The sequence below is a fragment of the Phacochoerus africanus genome, chromosome 7 (genome assembly GCF_016906955.1).
Source record: "Phacochoerus africanus isolate WHEZ1 chromosome 7, ROS_Pafr_v1, whole genome shotgun sequence".
Lineage (NCBI taxonomy): Eukaryota > Metazoa > Chordata > Mammalia > Artiodactyla > Suidae > Phacochoerus > Phacochoerus africanus.
In genome coordinates this window covers 15600083-15620908 of record NC_062550.1, presented here as the reverse complement: position 1 = coordinate 15620908, position 20826 = coordinate 15600083, and the positions used below count along the sequence as shown (strand labels likewise).

General features: G+C 39.3%; 1 protein-coding gene across 7 annotated transcripts in view; it reads left to right on the top strand.

The window, feature by feature from the left end:
* Positions 1-1337: 1337 nt before the first annotated feature.
* The window catches only part of RIC8B (RIC8 guanine nucleotide exchange factor B), a 110102-nt gene continuing 90613 nt past the window's right edge, over positions 1338-20826 (top strand). For 3 of the 7 annotated variants that reach the window (XR_007135786.1, XR_007135787.1, XM_047786466.1), the window contains exons 1-2: positions 1338-1882; positions 10756-10803. Coding sequence is in view for 3 of the 7 variants with exons in the window: in XM_047786466.1 (XP_047642422.1) it covers positions 1799-1882; positions 10756-10803 (132 nt within the window). In the remaining 4 variants the exon portion in view is untranslated. The remainder of the gene's footprint in view (positions 1883-10755; positions 10804-20826) is intronic. The other 4 variants (XR_007135789.1, XR_007135788.1, XM_047786465.1 and 1 more) reach the window with 3 other exon arrangements.

Here is a 20826-nt window from a genome sequence, read left to right as displayed (position 1 = left end):
AAGACCAAAAGCTCCATGAGCTCAGATTCCATACTTATTTTTATTTCTAAGTTCTCAGCACCTAGAATGACACTTAGGAGACACTCAATAATTATTAGATGAATAAATGTTTGCGTCCCCCGCCCCAGTTCCTCTTCAGCGCAGCTCAAAAGGGAGAGGCAGGCAGGGGCGGCATGAAAGATGATTTCTGGTAAAGGATGCTTAGAATGGAAAGCTGAAAGTTACTTGGAGACTTCATCCACTCTCTAGCAAATAGCTTGGCAGAACAAAAAGAGCATAGATAGGTCCTAAGTTCAAATTCAGTTTCTAAATTCTGCAGTCTTGGCACATTAATCTATTAACCTCTTCAAGACTCAGTTTCATCTTAAAATGAGAATAGTATCTCCCTCATAGGGTTAAGCTCTAAAATGAAAGCTCCATAATAGCAGGGACTTTATTTTGGGTCCACTGTATTCACACGGATCAGGACTGGATTGTATTGAATAGTGCCTGGCACAGCATAAATTCTCAAATATTTGCTAATTTGTGAGAAATTGACTGAGATAACACAGGTAAAGTTTGTAACAATGTGTGTGCATGCAGTGAACACTTAGCAAATGTGAGCCTCTATCATCATCACCATCATCACTACCATTACTAGTATATTCGTATTACTACATTTCCTGGCCTTTGGGGAAAGATCTGTATTCAAATCTTGAATTACCCATTTACTGGCTATGTGACTTAGGACAAATTACTTAACCTATTCGGGTTCCTTCGGTTCCGCAAAAATCTGTGTTGTGAGAAATCACCTGACTGAAGTCTGGAATCTCGGGGGCACGCGATATATGGCAGCTATTATTTATTATTAAGGCCAAAAAACCGCCGAGTCCCCTCTTATCCGAGAATTGCCAGCAATCTCCCACATCAGTGTGGCTGAATACACAGCACGACCGCAAACAAGGAAGGAAGGAATTTCAGAGACCAAAACCGCTAAACGAGAAAAGAGGGAATGAAACCGGTGTTTGACAGTTCCCACCAAGAGGTGCCAGTTTCCGCGGCTGTCACCTAGTCCGACCAGCCAAAGCTATTGCCGGACAGTCAGCTCGGTCAGGAACACAAAGGAGGCAGAGCCGACGCTCAGACCCTCCCCTTAACGGTCTCCGGGCCGCTGGCCTCAGGCGGCCGCCGGACTCCCGTTTCCGGCCTTCGCAGGACCACAGTTCCCAGCATGCCTTTGGAGGGAAGTCTTTCCCGCGGGATGACTACCAATCCCGGCATGCCATTGGGCACTCCAGTAAATTAGATGGAAGAGTGGGATGACCCCATTGCCCGAAGGGAATTGTAGTCGATACAGCTGCTGGCTCTCAGAGGGGCGGGGAAGAGCCGGGTCGCTCTCGTCAGCTGAGGAGAATGATTCATAGAGGAGGGTCGGGAGAGAAGAACAGTTCTGTCTGTGGAAGCCCACTTAAAAGGCTGGACTCTTCTCCGAGGAAGGGAGAGGAAGGAGAGAAAGTAGGACCTCGGGTCTGACCCCGCCTCTGGCCGTTCCCCAGGCCTCTACCGAGTCCTGGGCCTTGTCGCGGGTGGCCGCGAGGCGCCGGTTGCTGGGGGACCCGTGACGTCGCGGGGTGAAAGTTGAGGGGCGGTGACGTCGGGCCTGCCCGGGCGGAGGCTGGCGGGTTGGAGGCAGAGGGAGGGAGGGAAGGAGGGAAGGAAGGAAGCTGGGAAGCAGCGAGCGAGCGGGGGCGCGAGGCGTTTACCTGGAGGCAGCGGCTTGGGCGCGCACAGCGGCCGCGGCTCCCCCGCACCTGCGGCCATGGATGAGGAGCGCGCCCTCTACATCGTCCGGGCCGGCGAGGCGGGGGCTATCGAACGGGTCCTGAGGGATTACAGCGATAAGGTAAAGAGCCCTGGCCCCGGGCATGCGGTATAGCACCCCGGGCCGCTCCCCCAACCCCCCTCGGGCTTGCACACCGCATCTCTCCCAACCCCCCTCATTCCGGGGATGCGCATTGCTCTCCCCCGAAAACGTTTCCGGCTTGGGCATGCGTGTTTGTGCCCCCCCGCCTTTTCCATCCGTGCATCCTGTATCCCCCTGCCCCCACTCTGGCGCCCACTCCTCTGATTCCGGCCCAGCAGCTTGTCCCATGGCCCTGTTCCCAAGCGTGCAAGTCACACCCCCGGAGTCCGTGAATGTGTGTCTCCGCTTTGCGCCGTACTCTTGAATGCATAAACGCACGCGAGGCTTCCTTACCTGCATAGCATAAGAATACGTGTGTCTGTGCATCACCACGGCCCTTGACATGCATAAAACGTATCAGCTACGATGGCAGTTCCTTATATATCTACAGCACTGCTGTCTCAAGGCGTGGTGTCTCTTATATAGTCTAACTTGATCCTCAGAATTTATGAGGTAGAGAGCATCCTCCTCTCCATTTTATAGATGAGAAAACCGAGGCACTAGGAATTGAAATGACGCCAAGGTCACGGACACACTGTGTTTTAAGTGGAGGGAGACTAACTACTAACAATACCCGTTATTTGTATAGCCTTAACAGTTTTCCCATCCATTATCTCATTTAATCTTGACAGCAATCCTGTGAGGTTTTATCTGCGTTTTGCAATTGAGATTCTAGATCTGTTAAGTAACTTGCCCAAGGTCATGCTTGTAAGCTGGGATTCCAACCTAGGTCTTCAAACCATTCATTATTCTTTCCAATTTATAACCCTGCAGTAAAAAGCTATCTTCTTGTATATCCCAGTCACTTCTCTGAATGTCTCTTCAAGAACCGTTAGCTCTCCATTACTTTTCCTTCCAGGAATTTTACATGCTGACTTCAAAAGGTAACGTACCATACCTTTGTTCTTCCATTTAGAAGACTGCTTTATAGGAAAGACTGACTACTCCCTTCTGTGAAAACACACCCAACACACCCTAGATATAATATCTTTCTTCCTTTCTTTTGCTTTCATTCATTTCCCCTTCTGTATTTGCTATGTGCCCACCACTGCACTTCCATACATTTGTATTGAGCTGCCAGAATGCCATTTCTGCCCTGTGTGGAGAAGATCCACATTCCCATTTAATCTTTCCCTATGAGGAAAGTGGTGGTATGCCCCATTTTACAAATGATAAAATTTAGGATAATGTTGCCCTAAGTCCATACACTCATTGAGATGGGACAGATTCGAATCTAAGTGTCTGACTGCCCTATTACAGTACTATGTATTTCTTTGGGAGGATGCATGGATTCGGTTCACATCATATCTCAGCTTCTTCACTTTCTGATAGTGTTACTGTTGCATATCTGCTAAATTTTGGAGAAATTCATTTAACGCACAGATGTATGCATTGTGGAGATTACAGTCATCCTTGATAACTGCAGGGGATTTGCTCCAGGACTCCCTCCCCCTTGGGTATCAAAATCCATGGGTAAGTCCCTATACAAAATGGCATAGTATTTGCATATAACCTACACACATCCTCCCTTATACTCTAAATCATCTCTAGATTACTAATAATACTTAATACAGCATAAATTATATGTAGATAGTTGTAGATATAATGCAAATACTATATAGCTAGTTGCCAGTTGATTCATATTTTGCTTTTTTGGAACTTTATGGAATTTTTTTTCCAAATGTTTTCTTTTTTTTCAAATATTTTTAATCCACAATTGATTGAATTTGCAGAGGTGGGATCTGCAGATACAGAGGCCTTGAATGTCTATTCATTTAACTTGATTTATAATTGCTTTCCACAAAAGATTTGTAATTACAAACTGATTTTCAGAAGAAAGAAATATAGCAAAGAACTTGACTATTGTGTTGAATCAACTAGTGTTTATTTAGCACTTGTTATATGCCAGGTAGCCAGCAAAAAATAGGAACTTTTTTTCTGTAGGGAAGGAGGAGGAAAGACCTCCAGTTGGATCTTATCACCTCCTTCAATGTTTCTTCTTCCCTTTGTGGTTAAACTAATTAGAACTTGAGATTTGCTCCCTGCAGTTTATCTCTTCCTCTCCTTGATCTTCCTCCAGGTTGGTTTCCCCTCACCATTCCTGGCCAAGTGCTGTCAGAGCTTATGTTCTGCACATCTCCAGCTCTTCTTTCACATTGGGAATGTTTTTAAAGTTGTGATGCCCACTGTGTATTGTTTAGGGTGGTATTTTGGGGGCCAGTGCTCTCACTTGTTGTGAAGTGGGTCGGTCAGCACCTTCTGAAAACAGCTCTCATGTTTAATGCTGGTTAGATTAAGACCAGAGTACAAAGAAGGTAGCTGAGTTTTATGTTGGCAGTGGGGCTTTGCCCACTCAAGGCAAGAGATACTAGAGGCAGATGAAGAGGAAGTGGAAGTATGATTGCAGTCGTCTTGGAATAAGAATGGGGAGGTGGAGTTAAATTGCCGCGCTCTGTGGAATATGGAGTCTGAAACCCTGAAAAATTACTTGGATACTACCATGTGCCTCATTTTCCTTTTCTGGAAAAATGGATTTGAGACATGTTTAGAGTGAAGTGATTATGGGGCATCGAGGAATTTAACCAAGAGGGAAATGAATGATTGGTTCATTGTTTGGCAGAGGAGGTTCTTTTACTGCTTTATTTCTCTAATAAAGCCAATTCTTAAAAAAAGGCAGTCAAGAATAGTGGAAAGAAGGTGGAATTTGGAGTCAGATAAATCTTGGTTCAAGTCTGCCATTTATTAACTTCATGACTATGGATAAATTGTTTTAAGCCTGAGTCTCAGTTTCCTTATCTGTAACATAGGTTTATGTCACCTATCATGAAGCTTAAATTAACTGAAGTACAATGCCAAACACCAAGCACAATGCACCTGGGAGGCATTCACTAATGATCAAGTTACTCAAGAGGTCCTGTGGCCAGAGCCTGACTCTGAACCCTAGTGCCCAATTTACCATCCTTGTGGCGTAGAACAACATACTTAATTTTTCTGTGCCTCAGTTTACTCATGTGCCAAATAGGGATAATAAAAGTATCTGCACCATAGGTTTGTTGTTAGGATTAAACGAGTTGTATGGGTAAATCACTTAGAACAGTGCCTGGCACTGAAGAAAAACCCATAGCTATTTATTTTGAACAAAAAAGTCAGGAATCAGAGGTCTGGCACTGAGCTGACAGCCTGATTAAAAAAAAAAAAAAATTAGTACTTCATTCTTTCTCTTTTTCCGTGACCCTTGCACTTTCTAATGGTTAGCAAAATACCTTGTCCCGTGTTTAGAGCAACATTCATCTTGTCGGCTCTAGGTGACATCTAATTTCTACTGTGTTAAAGGGACTAATTTTCAAGCCTTTTCTCTTCATTCACTGACCCTTGTTATCTTGGGGAATGGGAAGATCTATCCATCCCAGAAAAAAAGGAAACTTGTCTTTTTCTCAAGGGCACAATACAAGTTGACTCAGCATATGAAAGTATTTTTAAAAAATAGGAAGAGTGATTGTTCTTTTTCACTCTCAGTTTATCTGTTAGCAGTTTTTGAGAGCCCACTATGTACTATGTATTATCCTAAGTGGTTTCACATGTCATCACATATAATCCTCTTACATTAAAACTTATGAGGGAGATAGATGTATTCTCCCTTTTACCAGGTGGTGTGGGGGAGGATAGGAAGTCAAGGTTTAGAAAGGCAAAGTAACTGTCTATGGGCCCAAGGGCACTTAGCTAGAAGTGGCAGGCCTAGTCTTCAGATTCCATATCCAGGGCTCTTTTTCAATACCATGTTGCCTTTACGCTGTCTATTCTATGTAACTGAGCACAGAAGAGGAAGGGTTTTCAGGACTGTTTCCTTTGGCTGCTCTAGAGCCCCAATCACCTCCACTCCAGTTGTAGAATGGGAAGTTTATATTGTTCTAGTCTAGGCTGTCCAAGCTGCTTCTCCTCCCTTAGAGCCTGCTCTGCTAACAGACTGGGTAGAGAGATTGGTTGCCATCATTATGATTATCAAAACAAACAGTGATGAGCGGCCTTGAAGTGCATAGTAGAACCTTAGTTCCGTGAATCCAGGATATTTAGACTAGAAGGAACCTCAAAGAAAATTGAGTCCAACACCTTCTATTAATAGGCAAAGAACTGAGGCCTAGTGGCATCAACTGTGATGGTAACCAGAAAGATAGCTTGGTGGCCATAGAGGCCACCTGGACATATGATAACCCCTTATGGAAGTATGACAAGCTTATGGCCAAGTGAAAGGTAAGAGTTACTTAAGATACCGGCAGGCAGGTAGGTGTCTAAGAATAGTCCTCAGAGGAAAAAGACACTATTTGAATAGGAGTAAGGTCTTTATTTATGTGGTAGAAGAACCTGATGGATAGGGACCTAACATTGGGACAGTTCTAGAAGTACAGCACCCACATTTGAAAAGGGTATATAAATATCCTGGACTATGTAAGAGGACTTTTTGTTTTAAACTTTGAGGTTTAGTTCTGACTCTCTCTGAGTTCATTCTGTGGATTTTTGCAGAGGAGCGTGTGTAGTGGACTGTTCCTTTGTTATACCATATTCTTATTTCCAGATTGGATTATATAATATTTAGTTCTAGAAGTAATTTCTATTCCTGAAACAGCACAACACACAACACACACACACACCGAGGCACCAGTTAGGTTAATTCCTTTGTTACCACCACTTTTTGAGTGTATCTTTAAAAATCTATGAAATGAATCCTAGTTCTTTAATAGGTCAGTATTTGGCCAGATGCCCCATCATAGGCCATACAGTAATAACAATAGTGTCCACTTATTGAACACCTGCTATGTGCAAAGTGCTATACATAATGATAAGGAAACTCTTGACAGGTGGTAAAGTTGAATAACTTGACCAAAGTCACACTTTTAGTAAGCATCGGGACTGGACTCAGACCTAACATTGTCTGACTCCTGAGCCTGAGCTTTTTAGAGCCTCTTCATAGGATATGAAACTTATAGTGGGGAATCCTTGTGAGTCAAGTGTGCCACTGAGCTGATTTTAACTTGGTCTCTAGATTGAAGAATGGTTTACTCTTAGTTTATATTTGGCTTCTTGCTCCTGTTTGTCTGGAGATAAAGCGTCTAAAGAAAATGAAGTGGTTGACTATTGGTCAGCTGTTCTGGACAGGCATTTATAGCCAGAAATGCTGGATCCCCTTCCCCACCCCTTTCAGCCTTAGAAAGTGGAGAGGATATGGAGTTCCAATTGTGGCGCAGTGGAAACAAATCCAACTAGGAACCATGAGGTTGTGGGTTTGATAGCTGGCCTCACTCAGTGGGTTGAGGATCCACTGTGGTGTAGGTTGCAGATGTGGCTCGGATCTGGCATTGCTGCGGCTGTGGTGTAGGCTGGCAGCTGTAGCTCCAATATGACCCCTAACCTGGGAACCTCCGTATGCCCAGGTGCAGCCCTAAAAAGCAAAAAAAAAAAAAAAAAAAAAAAAAAGGAAAAAGAAAGTGGAGAGAATAGGGTTGGAGGTACTGAATAGGTTAGGTATGATCAAAGTTGGATAAAAGAATCCAGCTTTAGAGAAGCCAACATCTCCAAATCCAAACAATCTTAGAGTTTGAGCTTCTGTATAGATTGGCATATTCTGAATTTAATCTGTATTACCTCACAATATTTTCTAATTAAATTAAGCCCTCATGCTAGTTAAGGCTTTTGAAAGCTTTTCTTTTCTTCCTTCCTCCCTTCCTTTCTTTCTTCTTTCCTTCCTTTTTTTTCCCCTTAATCAACACAGTTTTATGACTGGATCAGCCTTGCATTTAAAAAGCAAAAGAGGGAGTTCCTATCGTGGCTCAGTGGTTAACGAATCCGACTAGTATCCGTGAGGATGTGGGTTTGATCCCTAACCTTGCCCAGTGGTTTAAGGATCCGGCATTGCCATGAGCTATGGTGTAGATCGCAGACACAGCTCGGATCTGGCATTGCTGTGGCTCTGGTGCACACCAGCAGCTACAGCTCTGATTAGACCCCTAGCCTGGGAACCTACATATGCTGCAGGTGCAGCCCTAGAAAAGACAAAAAAGGCAAAAAAATAAAAGAAAAAGAAAAATTAGCCCTTGCTACTATTCTAAATTATCACCTTAAAAGATTTAATTCTTTGTAGAAACTATTTAAAAGATATTTTTATAACTTAATGAAGGTCTTTCCAAAAGATGATTTCTTTTTCTCTTCCCTTACCACAAATGCCAAAAGAAGTTTAGGAGAAATATTATATTGGCAACTAGGTACATTTATTCTGGATAATGTATAGGATTAATATTTTACATACAGTGGCAAAAATTAGGCTTTCTTGGTTTCTAAGTGCAATTATTTATTTTCATTTGTAGTGAACCTTTTCTAAGCTTCAATTTATAACCATACAATCTATGATTCTTTATCTTTTATTCAATGTTAGTTTTCAATAAACCTCAGGTCTATAAATTCCTGAGTTATAGCCTTTGTTCTTTGTTCTTTTTCCTCTTTCTTTCCATATTCATTCATTACTTCATTTATCTTTTATTAAAATTTTTCTTTTAATTATAAAAATAATATACTAAGAATGAGTTTTGTCATGAAATCACTAGAGATTCCACCAACTTTACATAGTTGCTTTTATTTTTACATTTTAAGACCCTAGCATTTGTTTGAATGCATCCATATGTTTATGTAGGTACTGTCATCATAGACATACAATTTGATATTTTACTATATTTCCAATTATTGCCATCACAAATAATTTTCCACGTTATAGAACTTTTTAACCATCTTAAAAAAATTGCAATATAATATTCCATCAGATGAATGCATAGAAATTTATTTCATCAGTCTGTTGTTGGATATTCAGATTGTCTCTTTTATTCTCTAATATTTGATAACACTGCAGCGAATATGCTTACATAAATAATTTTTCTCTCGCTCTGGATGATTTCATTAGGATAAATTCCTAGGATTAAAATTTTTGGCCCAAAGATATAAGTATTTTTATGGTTTATTTTTATCACATTCATTTTTATTATATTTTTATTTATTTTAGTTTTTTTGGGTCTTTTTGTCTTTTTAGGTCCGCACCTGTGACATATGGAGGTTCCCAGGCTAGGGGCCCATTCGGAGCTATAGCCACCAGCCTACGCCACAGCCACAGCAACTCGGGATCTGAGCCACGTCTGCAACCTACACCACAGCTCACAGCAACGCTGGATCCTTAACCCACTGAGCAAGGTCAGGGATAGAACCCGCATCTTCATGGATGCTAGTTGGTTTCACTAGCTGCTGAGCCACATTCATTTTTAAAGTTGGTGTCAATTTATACTACCTCTAGCAATATCACCTGGATTTTTGATGCCCATTTCTCAGAGGGCTTTATGTCCCTCAGTCTTGCTCTCCTTTGATCTGGCCTGTAAGCTCCTTCCCAAAATATTCTTCCAGAATGTGCTACTGTTCACACCTCCCTCAGAGTCTTCCCCTGGTTCAGGTATAAATTTTTAAATCCAAGCCCTTACTACCTGATATCCATTTTGTTTTGCAAACTGTATGTGAGGGAGCCTCACTTCGGTTTCCTCAAATGGCCCTTCTCTCTTCCCTCTAAGTCTTCCTTCTAACCATTTCTTACATTCAGAACTACTTACTTCTCTGTCAGTATTTCTCCATCTCATTTAATTTAAAAATTTGTTTCTTCTACAAAGCTGTCAGTGCAGAACTACCTGTAATGATGCTATCTTTAGTACTTAGTGTACTTAAGCCCTGATGGGTTGCCAGTAAATGTTTGTGAGTGTTGCCAAATGAGAAATACAAAGGAAAGGCAGAGGTGTTCAGTGAAGATTTTTTAAAAGGAAAACTTAGGATTCGTAAGGGTACTTGATTCTCCTGAATAAAACTTGAGCAGATAATGAGGAACTTAATGCTCTAGTTTTTGGGTACTGTTGCTTTTTGAGAGTGGAGAAGTCAACTTACTCCATTCTGTTTTAGCTACAGAGTGGAAGATACAGTGTTGCCAGTGATTTCAGGAGAGTCATGGCATTCTCTTCTCTTTCAGTTATTTTTTCCCTTAATATCATTGGCATCATCATTATTATCATCCTAATATTTACTGAATATTTACTATGCATCAGACACTGGGGTAGAACATTATATGCCTTAGCTGCTCGGCGAACTAGTCACCCCCGCTTTTCATGTGAGAAACATAGTTTGTTACTTGCTCAACTAGTAAGTGGTGGAGCTATGATTTAAACTCTTCTTCTTACAGAATTACTTCTCTAAAATACCAGTCTATCAGTTTCTTCCCTATCTACAATTCTCTGATGATTTTTTTATTGCACATGAAAAAGAAGGTACAAACTCCTTAGCAACATTGGAAGACCCTTCCAAATCTGTCCAGTCTACTTTCCTATTATCTTTCTCCACTCATCCCCTAACATGTATCCTGTGTTTTGCTCTGACAGAGCTGCTTATTTCACAAACATACCATACCATTTCACACAGCTGAACCTGTGTTTCTATCTCTAGAATGTTTTCTGTTTGCCTACTGTGCAATCTATTTATCCCTCAAGGTCCAGCTCAAAGGCTCTGTACTCTGTGCAAGGCAATCCAGAATTATCTGAGCAGTTAGTGGCTTGTTTATATATTTTTGCTTTAGTCATTTTGCACTGCTTTGTAATTATTTGCTTACATGCCTCTCTTTAATAAGAATATCAAGACATGATATAGGAAGACAACTTTTTTACAGACATTAGGTAGTTTTAAACTTAACCAACATCTAAAATCTGTGTATTTAAAATGACGTTGTTTCCCTTTTTTTCCATCTTCAGCATAGGGCTACTTTCAAATTTGAATCAACAGATGAAGATAAAAGAAAGGTAAGCCTTGGTGTTACTGTGTGTATATGTGTGTGTGTGTATACTTCATTCATGGACTTTATAAACAGTGAACTTGATTTCATCTGATGGTTTAGTTTTCAGTTTCCCTTCAGGTTGGTTTTTAGGAACTCTGAGAAGAAAAGCAAGTGCCAAGTTTAGTATGGATTACACACAACTCCCTCCTGCTCCATTCCCAAAGGACCATTACCCTTGTATAAATCCAGGGAATAGGAAGAAGGGATCAGTTACTCTCCCCTTTATCGTCTCACCTCCAGAGATTGGCATTGTTTGGTGTCAGGATTGCAGACTGCCCAAAATGCATTGCTGAATTGATAATCTTGGCTTTACAATAAAGCTTGGCTTTAGGTTAAGTTTTGGGAAAACAGCTGTTCATGCTGCTGCCCCTCAACCATATATTGTTCCCTGTGCTGGTGGTTATTTATGTTGTCAGCAATTGTCTTGGTCACTGACTTCATGGGCAGAGAGGAAAATGGGGTCAAGAGACTGACCACTAGAGGAGGTGCAGAGGGTGACCATGTAATGTTACACTGGTCTGTGGGGGTGGCCTGTGGTTGCTGTACTTGGTTGATTGGAGCATGATACTCAAAGAGAAGCTCACCAGTTCAGCCTGAGTGTTTGCTGGGCCCTATGCATCTATCCTTGGCCTCACAAATGCTAAGACCAGGTGAGAGAACATGGCTGAATCTGTTTAAACCTATTATTGTTGCTGGAAAAATAACTTAAATCTAGTGCTTTCCTGGTAGTGGTTTGATCATACTTTGGAATCATCCCTCTACTCACCTCCATCCCCATGTCTAATGTCTACATCCTGCTCATTTGGCTTTGTAAGATTTCTCAGTACGTTCTCTCCTTAACCCCTGCCCTAATGCAGGCCTTCATCTGGTTTACTGTACTAGTTTCCTAATCCTTCTTTTTCCAGTTATGTGTCCTGCTAGTCCATTGTCCATAATTCTATAACAACAATCTGATCGTGTCACTACCAGCTTTAAAAACCATTGAATGACTTTCTTTGTCTTTATAATAAACTTGAAGCTTCTTAACATGGCATACTGGATGCTCAGTGATCAGATCTTTGCCTACTTTTGCAGCTTATTGCTTACTTCTCTCCTACGGAACTTACGCTCTAGCAATAAGAAATCTTTCCAGAGGTACACATACACATCCCTTCTGTTTCCTGTTTTGTACCTTCACATATGTTTTTTTTTTACCTAAAATTCCCTCTCCCTCTTATATACCTCTTCACCTGGTTAATTCCTACTCAACTAGAGGAGCGCCTCCTTCAGGAAGCCTCCTCTGGTCTACCTGATAGGATGAAGTACCCTTTTTCAGTATAACTATAAAATTCACTGTAAATCTCTAATACTATGCTTATATAGTGTCTCTTAATTATATATCTCCTTCTCTCATTGTTAGACTCTAAACTCCCTGAAGACAAATACTATTATTTGTCTTTATATCCTTAACATCTAGAGTGCGCAGCATATAATAGGCTCTCCAAAAGTTTTATTGAATGAATGACATGGAGTATAAACTTTGGAGCTTCAGGATCTAACTCTGACTTTCTTTTGGACTTGAATAATGTAAACAATACTGGAGTACCTTTTAGAACAGGGTTTTCAGCCAGGGGTGTGCTGAAAGATATAAGATAGGCCTGCTCAGGCCCCACCCATATCTAGACTCAGAATTTGGAGGATGGGATCCCGGCATGTGTATTTTTATAAATGGTCTTCAGGAAATAAGTACTTTACTTATTTGGTGAGAGCACAAAATGACACAAGTCTCTATGGAATAGAAACTGACAGTATCTACCAAAATTTACAGATGCATTTTGCCCTTTGACCAGTCAGTGTCACTTTTAGAAATCTATTCTGTAGATAGATTAAAGTAAACAAAGTTATTCATTGAAGCATTGTACAAAATAGCAGATGATTGGAAAAAAAAAGTCTCCAGAAATTAGAGAATATTTGAAGAAACTTTTCCATACATTTACATAATGAAATACTATGCTGTGGTAAAGAGAGAGGCAGAGGAAAAAGGAGAAAGACGGACCATTATGTGCCAATGGGAGAGAGAGTTAAGTAGAAAAAAAAGAGGAGCAAGATGTTAAAAAGACTATTTTAAAAAATGTATTCATGATAGGAAGGCAGATGCTATTTGGTTTAGTCAAGAGTAAGTGCATTAAGACAGATTTTTTTTTTCCCCCTCTCCATGATAAGTTTCAGTTAAGGAAGAAAATTTTCCTATACAGTTATTAATAAAGCATGTTTATTTCCTGTAGGATAGTATTAAAACCTAACTTTTTAAAAGTATTGTTTTTACTGCCTTTTAGATTTTTGGTGATAGTAACTGCTATACTGGTGTTATTTTCAGTTTAGTGTGTAGATTGCTGCTTCCTGGGAGTTCTGATACAAACAGATGTCATTAGGGACCTAGCTAGGTAATCTTCATTAATGGGAAAACATTGACAAACAAAACCATTTCAGTCTCCAAGGGTTAAAACCATTAATGACTCTTTCATGCCTAAGGCCCTGAAAAGATTTTAAAATTAAAATTATTGGACTTTTCTAAGGGGTCTATATCCTAACAGATTTTTAAGTTCTTAGGGTAGAAGGGCATAGAACAGTAGGCATGTCTTCACATTAAACCCAATCTGAAAGTAAGAGGAACTCAAATTACCATCCAATTTGTTTTGCTACCCTAGTTCTCTCTTTGCTAAACATGTCTCTGGAGCTTGCCACGAGTGCCTCTTTCAATAAACTGTGGGTTCTGTCTCTCTGAAAAATACCTCTCATGTGAAACCTTTGTGGCAACTTAAAAGTAAATGTAAGGGAACAGGGCCTTTCAAAAAATAAAACTTGATTATATGAGCTTTTTAGGAATTGGTTATAAATTAATTTTCCTTAGACCTAATTCCTAATACTTATGTAGAGTTTTGTATTTTTACAAAGATTTGCTTTGCAGTAGTAATGCAGTAATGCTGTAAGTGTGGCAATAGTATCACCATCTCACTTTTATGGATAAGAAAACCAAGGCTTATGTACTTGCTAACACTCATGTCACTAGTAAGTGGTGGAGCCTCAACTAGAGAACAGATTTTCTGGCTATTCTTTGCAGCTCTTTCATTGCTCACTGCTCCATAGCTCCCACTCATTACCACTTGAGGCATATTTCAGAACATTTGAAATTATGACTCAGTAGCTTGTTTTATCTCTTATTTCATACCTTGAGACACCGTTTAGGCAAGTAGACTTAAATTGGAAAATATCAAAGAAAATTACCAACTAGGGATGCTTAAATTTTTCCAGAGAAGTAAAGTTGGATACAACTGCTAATGTTTGTGCAAAGAATGTGAATAGTTCCAGGTGCATGTGGCTTATGGTATATTTGGATATAAGCACCTGTGCTTATTGAACATTTGCTTTACATCTTGTGGCTATGATTACCAGCACATAAGCAAATATATCATGCAAATATGTAGGATGGGGGGGTGTATGATAATAATCTGAAAATTTACATCTTGAGGGAATGAAAGCTCTTATATTGGTTTCTAGGTTTCTATTTTTTTTCTTTCCTTTTTTTTTTTTTAATGGCCACACCCACAGCATATGGAAGTTCCCAAGATAGGGGTTGAATCAGAGCTACAGACACAGCAATGCCACTGAGTGAGTTCAGGGATCAAGCCTGTATCCTCATGGACAATATATTGGGTTCTTAACCCACTGAGCCACGGTGGGAACTCCTTATATTGGTTTCTAAACCACAACTGATTTCAAGGCCAATAAAGAGAATTAACTGCAATAAAGGTTGAAAAATACATGTCATAAAATGAGTGAAAGAATTGTAGCTCTTTCAATTGTAAGATAAGAATACAACCATGTCAAATACAGAAAACTTCATTGTTGTATGAGATAAGTCTTTAGGTAATAGTAATTTCCTCAAAAGAGTGAAGTTAAAAATAGTTAAATTTCAAGTATTTATTTCATTACCCTTAAACTCATATTTAAGGGTAAGCTCATATTTCTGTGAAGGCAGAGGGTAATTACTGAGTTGAGAACTCTGAGGACAAAAATTCTGGCTTACTCTTCTTTGTATTTTCAATCCCCAGCACTGCGTGGGGCACAGAATAGGAATCTATAATAAACACCTGTTAAATTAATAAAGGGAACTTGGAGATTAAGTGGAGGCCAGTTCCTATGACTTGTACATATTGTTTGGTTTTGAGTTTGATATTCTCTTTACTAGATAGCAGAATCTCAAGCACATTTCATAATGTTGTTTACTGAAAAAGCAGAATAGAAAAGTATTCGTACAGTATGATTGCAACCATGTAAAACTACTAAAAACTATACAATGAAAAATGTCTGCAAGGAAGTTCACTAAGTAGTGGCTATCTGAGTATTATTACTATGGATGGTATTTAATTTATCTTTTCTGTATCTTAAACTTTTCTGTTATAGTATATTAAAGTGATATGAAAATATATATGTTTATATTATATATTTACATATTATATTCTTTTATAGTAGCATGGTTAGGGGCATAACCAAAGAGCAATACCTTTTTTTGGCCACACCCACAGCATGTGAAATTTCCTGGGCTAAGGATGGAACTCGCTCCATACCACAGCTGTAGCAACACCAGATCCTTAACCCGCTACTCCACATGGGAGCTTCCCCACTGCTTTTTTAAAAAATCATTTATTTTCTCTAAAATTAAATTAAACCTTCATGATTATCTTACATGTTCCTTTTGAGGGAACATAGAAATGCTCTTTAGGTCTGGAGATAATATCACTTGTGGAGCCAGTTTATGGAGTGAAATAAATTTATTTGAACATAAAAATTCATGCTGCCCTTTGAAATATTTCTCTTTACTTTTTGCCCCCAAAGTTAGGTGTACTTAGCATATAGTAGACATCTTTAGTCCACAAATATTTTTTCAGAAATTCCTATGTGCCAAGTCCTGTGTTAGGCCTTAGTTCCTAAGTTGGCTGTTTTCCTGGTTTGGCACTTTCTCAGCTACAGATGCATACTGAGGGTTGCTATTGTTGACTATAGAAAATAAATGGGTAATTTTCCATATTAGAGTCTCCCAAAGAAAATATGCCAAGATAGAGCCATCAATCCTATACTGTGAATCCATGCTTAGGAATAATTTGAGGCATGAATGCTTGTTAGGAAATCCCTTCATACTTAGTTTAGTCATTTGAAATTGTTAAACACCAATCAAAATGAACTTTTTATGTCTTGCAGATTTGACTCAAATTTTATTTGATATCTTCACCTTAGGGAATACTTTGATACATGATGCAAGTATAGTTCTCACTTAGAAACCAATAACTTTAAAGATAATCATTTTCATCATTTTTATTTCTTTAAAACACACAAACACACGCATGACCAAAAGCATTCTAAATCTTTTACTTTTTAAAGTACCTGTCCATGTATTCCCACTGTGGTGCACCAGGTTAATGAGATGGTGTTGTCTCTGTAGTGGCTCAGGTCTCTGCTGAGGTGCAGGTTCAGTCCCCAGCCTGGCACAGTGGGGTTAAGGATCCAGCATTGCTGTAGTTATGGCATAGGTTGCAGCTGTGGCTCAGATTTGATCCCTGGCCTGGGAACTTTCATATGCTGTGGGTATAGCCAAAAAACAAAGTTCCTGTCCAGCTGGGATCTGGCATAAAATTTAACTAGAAGGGATGAATTATATCATAAGCCAGGATAAATACCTCACAGTAATTAAAAATAAAACAATTTAAAACTTCATTTCAGATTCCATTTTTAAATTTTAGATGATGTTTTGCTCTGGTATTGAAGAACTGCATGTAGGAAGAAAGAATAGAACACTCTTCTAATTTAGTAAGCCATAGATGTCACAGTCCATGCATAATTTTATATGATTCACTTACAATTTTTTTCTTTTAAATTATATTGAATTATAGTTGATTTACAATGTTGTGTTTACTTTTGCTATACAGCAGAATGATTCAGTTACACACATTTATATCTTTTTTATTGTGAATTTATCACAGGATATTAAATATAGTACCCTGTGCTATACAGCAGGACCTTGTTAATTCATCCTATATATAATAGTTGGCATTGGCTAATCCCAAATTCCCAATCCTTCTCTCCCCCACCCTCTTCTCCTTGGCAACCACAGTTCTGTTCTTTATATCTGTTGAGTCTGTTTCTGTTTCATGGATATGTTCATTTGTGTCATATTTTAGATTCCACATTGAAGAGATATCACATGTTATGTATCCTTCTCTTTTGGACTTATACTTTGCTTAATATGATAATCTCTAGGTCCATGTATGTATCACTTTTTAGGATTTCTCTCTGAGAAGGTTTCGGATCCTTTTTCTCATATTAAAAACTCATCAAGAGGGTCTGCTTCCAGCCATGACAGTTGTGAAAGTTCTATGAATCTGTTCCCCAGGGAAACTTTAAAAAAAAAAAAAAATCCCCAAAAAACACAACCATTTAAAGACTCTGGAAGTAGTCCTAAGAGCATACAGTCAGTGAAGGAACATTTATTTAGAAAAATCTACTAAAACTCAGAAAAAGTCAGAAAGTGAAAGTCTGTGGTATTTGAACTGAGACCTGCTCCCTCCCTCCTCTCTCTCAACTGAGTGAGATGGAAACTCTCCTCCAAACTGATGCAGCCAAGAACACAGAACTCCCTCTTCCTTCAGCTCTCAGTTGAAAGGCTCTCTGCCTAGTAAGGACAGGGATAAAGTCAGCATTTCTCAACTTGCCCAGCTCCATGTTGCTGAGACTAAATTCAGAGTGAGTACAGCTGAGAGTTGGATTCTCTCGCCTTTCACCCAGCCCCCACTCATGGGACAGAAGCTCTGCCATGGGTAGGGCACCACTGAAAATATTGAAGTCCCAATTGCATTTTTACCTGGCTAATGGGATACAGGTTCCACCCTGGGAGAGGCAAGCTGAGGAGTTCTGTCCCCTTCCATTGAGCTCTTAAGGAGGTGTCACCCAGAAAGAAGAATATTATTATCTCTGTCCTCAGCATCAGAACCAAGGCTTAGGAACTTTGCCCAGAGGAACAAACAGGCCTTATAACACTGAGCTTTGAATCTCTCCCCCAAGGAACAAACTTAATTTGCAGCAGCCTGAAGTTCCTGCCTGAGGATATAAGTTGTGGTGAAAGGCAATTGAGAGGAGATTGACAGATTCCTTGGAGATAGAGGGCTAACCAGAAGGCTGGTTAGTTTGCTAGAAAGAAGGGAAGAAAGAGACAGGGAGGAGGAACCCTCCTGTAGTTTAGAACAAATCTTAAATACTCACCTCAGGAACTATCCCTTCAGAGGAGCCCTATACATTGGTTCAGTTTGTAGAGCAATTTATGCCCCAGGACACTATTGAAGACAATAGATCAATCAGCCTGCAGTTAGTAGAGCATAACAGCTGGGTGTGGTCAGGGAAAGAGAAAGTCAAAGAGAGGCCTGCCAAAGCCACTGTCATCAAGGGTGACCATGGCATACTAAAGAATGAGCCCTATGAGGAGCTACATCTGCAGAGAACAAGGGGGAGAATATACATAACTAAAGTAATTCATCTAGTCACTGAGCAAATAAACAAGCAAATAACAATGGCAAATTGTGGAGGGTAGGGGCAATACCCATTGTTGCTATAATAATGTTATCTAAAATGTCCAGTTTCAAAAAAAAAAAAAAAAGCCATGCAAATAAACAAAAAAACAGGAAAGAAGGACCTATACAATGGAGGAAAGCAGGCAGGGGAAACTGCCTGTGAGAATGACCAGATGTTGGATTTAACAGACTTCAAAGTAGACATTACAAATATATTCAGAAAACTAAAGGAAACCATAATTAAAGAAGTAATGCAAGGTTTGATGACAGTGTCACATCAAGTGAAGAATAGCAGTACAAAGATAGAAATGATTAAAAGGAAAAGAAGAGTCCCTTCTGTGGTGCAACCGAATCAGCAGTGTCTCTGCAATGGCAAGGATGCAGTTTCAATTCTCAGCCCACCAGAGTGGGTTAAGGATCTGGCATTGCTGTAGCTGTAGCATTCAATCTTTAGGAACTCTATGTGCCATGGGGCAGCTGAAAACAAAGAAAAAAAAAAGAAGAACCAAATGGAAGTTTTGAAAGTGAAAAGTACAATAACCTGGGAAAAAAATCACTGAAAGAGGCCCAACATTGGGTTCAACCTGGCAGAAAAAAGAATGAGCAGACTTGAAGTTAAATCAATAGTGTGTAAAGAAAAGAACAGAGAAAAGAATAAAGAAAATGAAAGCCTCAGAACAATCTGAGACAACATTAATGTACCAACATACACATAATGGGAGTTCCATAAGAAGGAGAGAAAAGAGAAGAAAAAATACTTGAAGAAATAATATATAAAAACTTCCCAAATTCATTGGGAAACAACATACATATCCAGGATGCTTAATAATGAGGATAACCTCAAAGAGACCCACAAACAGAAAAATCCGAGTAAAAATGCCAAAACTCATAGACAAGGAGAAAATCTTGAAAGAAGCAAAAGAAAAGGGATTTGTCACTTACAAGGGAACACAGCCACTTCTCATCACAAGTATAGGTCAAAGGCAATGGGATGATATATTCATGGAGCTTGAGCTCTTTTTTTCTTTGAAGAAAAAAACCTTAGCCAAGAATCTTGATCCAGTAGAACTATCTTTTACCATTGCACCGGAGATAAAGACATGTTTAGATGAGTGAAAAGCTGAATTTGTTCCAGACCCACCTTACAAGAAATACTAAAAGTTCTTCACACCAAAAGCAAATCACCCCAAATAGGAATTCAAATCCATACAAAAACACAAAAGAGAGGAGTTCCCTGGGGGTCTGTCAGTTAAGGATCCAACATTGTCACTTCTGTGGCTCAGGTCACTGCTGTGGTACAAGTTTGATCCCTGGCCGAGGAACATCCACATGCTGCAGGTGTGGCCAAAAAAAGAGAAAGAAACAGAAGAGAACTGATAAAGATAATTTAAATGCATATTTATTCTCAACTAAAAAGCATTTGTATAAAACAGTGTGTGTGCACGTGTATTGTTCAGCCAGTAACATGGAAATGTGATATATTTGCCAAAGTGGCACAAAGGTGGATAAGAGCAAAGCTGTACTGGACTTAAGGAAGTGACACTAGATGGTAATCCTCAAGAACAAATCAAGAGAACCAGAAATTATAAATAAGACTAATATAACAAAAACTATAAATACATACTCGGTATCCTTTCTTCTCAGTGACTTTAAAAGACAAAATTATTTTGTTCTTTTTTATGGCTGAGTAGTATTCCTTTGTGTATATATACCACATCTTCTTAATCCAGTTATCTGTTGATGGACATTTAGGTTGTTTCCATGTCTTTCTTTGTTGTGAGTAGTGCTGCAATGAACATGCTGGTGCTTGTGTCTTTTTCAAGGAAAGTTTTTTCAGGATTAATATAAAAAAAGACAAAATTACATATCAAGTGACAATTTACGTATAATGTATATAACAATAATGCCACAAAAGAAGGGAAAGGAATAGCATCATATAGAAGTAATGTTACTGTATCTCAGTAATTAATATAAATCTAGAGCTAATACTGTAAGGTATGTGTATACTAACCAAGCAACAACTGAGGAAATAACTCAGATTCAGAAAGTAACTCAGTTTTGTAGAAAACTACAAAACATTGTTGAAAGAAATTTGAAGATCTAAACAAGTGGGAAAACACCCCATGTTCATGGATTGAAGACTTACTATTGCTCAGATGACACTACATACCACACTGATCTATAGAGTTAAAGAAGCCTTTTGGAATCCTGGGTAGCTTCTTTGTAGAAGTTGACAAGCTAGTTCTGAGATTCACATGGAATTGCAAGGGATATAGACAAACCAAACAAATCTTGAAAAGGACAAACTTGGAGGACTCCCAGTTCCCAATTTCAAAACTTATTATAAAACAGCAATAATCAAGACAGTGTGGTATTGACATGAGGATAGA